We start from the raw sequence: 2,529 nt of genomic DNA, 5'->3' as shown, positions 1-2,529 counted from the left end.
AATTGTGGAGGAATGAGGAAATAAGCTTCAGTTTAAAGTTTAAACATCATCAAGTCACACATTTGTCAAAGCAGAATAACTGGATTAGTGATGTTTCTGCTGCATAAAATTATTGTTTTAGTCTATTTGTTCATTTTTAAAACACTTGTATTTTTTAAATCCTGGTTAGGCTTCAAATGACAAGTTGTGTGACAAGATGTCAACCTGTTAACACTTAACAGGTTGACTGGAATTGCTTGTTTTTTCTTCAGACATGTTTTGATTTTTCTAAGAAAATAGGAGTTATTTCTCATGAAAGCCATGCAAGTCCACACTGCGATGGACAGCGGTGGGAAATCAATGTTTTCTGTTTGTGTGTGGACACCAAAAAACAACAAAAAACTATTTATAACACAACTAAAAATGACCAGTTCTATTCAGTTAAGATTTTGGTTATAATAAAAGAAAATCACATCAGTCTGTTTTCCTTCGAGGGAAATAATCTGTTTACTAGTACATAAAGTATAATGAAGCCTGGTACTCAGTCAGCTGCAGCAGCTCCTGCTCTGCTGTGGGAACAGCTTGCAGAGCTGGTGATCAAGCATCATGATTAAGCACCAACTGCGAAAGACTCTCCATGTGTTCAGTCCAATTCAGCCCGGCGCTGATTACACTCATCAGGGCCCCTTATGCTGCAGGGTTTGGAGCTGCACCAACTGCTGTTTGAGACACAGATTTTCCCCAAAATTATTTGATTACTGGACATATGGGTGGAAATAAATGTGCAGAGTTGTGAAAAGGTGAAAGGTGTCACTGAGAAAAGAAATACAAAGAGACGCTTTTCTTAGTGCGATTTTGTGGACAGAGTGAAAAATGTCAAAAGCAAAATTAAAATACTGATAAAAAATTAAGACAAACTATGAAATAATAAAGGCATTATTCTAACATAAAATGATGGTCAATTATTCTCAGTAAATAAACTAAAAGTTTGAGTTTAAACATTTAGTCTATTTTGATAATTTCATGTCACTTTCAAAATGCTATTTCAACATTACAACATCAAATTACTCATCTCTTGAACAAGCTAAATATTTTATTTGTAAATGGCTATAATATAGAATGAGCTGTTAGGAATCAAAAAATAAAGATATGAAAAAAACTAAACAGGAACCAACAGTGTAAATACTGACTCAATATTCATATAACTATGTGTTTTATTTAAAATAACCTTCTGTTGAGATGTAAATTTTGGACTTGCAGGAGTAATGCAAAAAAAAAAAAAAAAAAAAAAAAAGGATAAAACAAATAAAATCGTTTTGTTCTGGCTCTTCCTGAAATACCTCTCGCCGCCTCTGGGTGTCGCTGTTGTAAACCGTGGAAGAAATCGTTTCATAACAAAACGTCACTTCCTGTCACCGCTGCTAAAGGTAAAAATCATTTCACTTTTCAGCTAGTATTTATTTATTAGACTTTTAACATTTTCACATATTTAAACACCTCGTTTAAAATAATAAAAGCTATATTACCACGTTAACTAAGGATAATGTGGTGCCATCGGTGTTATGTCGCTACGTGTGTCTTCCAGTTATCTTGCAAAGCTAGCTGTGTAGCATGTCTGCCGAGCTCAATCGAAGACTTTTATTTTGAAAAAAGGAAAATAAATCAGTTCGGTAACCAGATAGCATCTGCAGGACGTCAGTCACTTTTGTAGAGTGAGGCAGTTAGGGGAAAGCGAGGTGTTTTCAAGTTACTACTTGTTCTCAGTGAAGTTCGTTTTGTCCTTATTTTCTCATGTCAGTCATGCAAAAAACTGTGAAAGTGAAGTTAACCAGAAGTTGTTGTATTTTTAAGCCTGAGGCGACTGATGAGTCTTAACTGGATGCTTCTCACCGCAAAAATATTTTCTCATGAGATCTAATTCTATGTTTATAGGGGGAAATTAATGGTCCATTACTGTACATTTCTGTAAGTATTAAAAATGTGCTTTCATCTGTCAGGACCTTTAGAGAAAAATGATTCAGATCCAGATAAAATAGCTCCAACATGTGAACACTGCAACACTGCATGGTATTATTTTCAGAAATGTTAAATAAAAACAACTTTTTCTTTTCTTTTGCAAACAGAAATGATTTTGTCAGGCATGAATTGTCTGTGACACGCTTTGGTGAAAATGCAATACTAGCAGCTCCATGGCACCAGAGCTCTTTGCAGCTGATTGTAAAAGGAGTCATGAGACATGCCACTCCTTGAACATGGATGAGTTCAAACACCACATGACATGATACAAAGTGTAGTATCAAATACTAAGTAACCCCATAAAACTATTACTATTACAATTGTTTGAATATTTTCTTGGGATAAAAGGGGCAGATTTATAAGATTTGTTTCTTCTTTCTGCAGCCTTTCATTTTATTTGATCTTTGGTTTGTATATTTTTATTTTCTATTGTATAGTTATTTTGTTTTTAATGAAATAAATGAATAAAAAACTAAAGTACCCACAGTGAGTACAAATGAGAAAAAATGACAAACTGTATACATAGTCTAGTAC

At 34.0% G+C, this 2,529-nt stretch overlaps 1 protein-coding gene across 1 annotated transcript in view; it reads left to right on the top strand.

Annotated features, from left to right (window-relative positions):
* Positions 1–1,609: 1,609 nt before the first annotated feature.
* Positions 1,610–2,529, top strand: part of mterf2 (mitochondrial transcription termination factor 2) — a gene marked incomplete at its 3' end in the record, with an annotated part of 2,950 nt that continues 2,030 nt past the window's right edge. The window contains 3 exon segments of the mRNA XM_014016575.1: positions 1,610–1,944; positions 2,103–2,286; positions 2,380–2,402. Of these exon segments, the coding sequence (XP_013872029.1) occupies positions 2,258–2,286; positions 2,380–2,402 (52 nt within the window). The 5' untranslated portion in view covers positions 1,610–1,944; positions 2,103–2,257.

Source organism: Austrofundulus limnaeus, unplaced genomic scaffold, assembly GCF_001266775.1.
Source record: "Austrofundulus limnaeus strain Quisiro unplaced genomic scaffold, Austrofundulus_limnaeus-1.0 Scaffold147, whole genome shotgun sequence".
NCBI lineage: Eukaryota > Metazoa > Chordata > Actinopteri > Cyprinodontiformes > Rivulidae > Austrofundulus > Austrofundulus limnaeus.
Note: the sequence above shows the minus strand (reverse complement) of the source record. Positions and strands in the feature narration are given on the sequence as shown.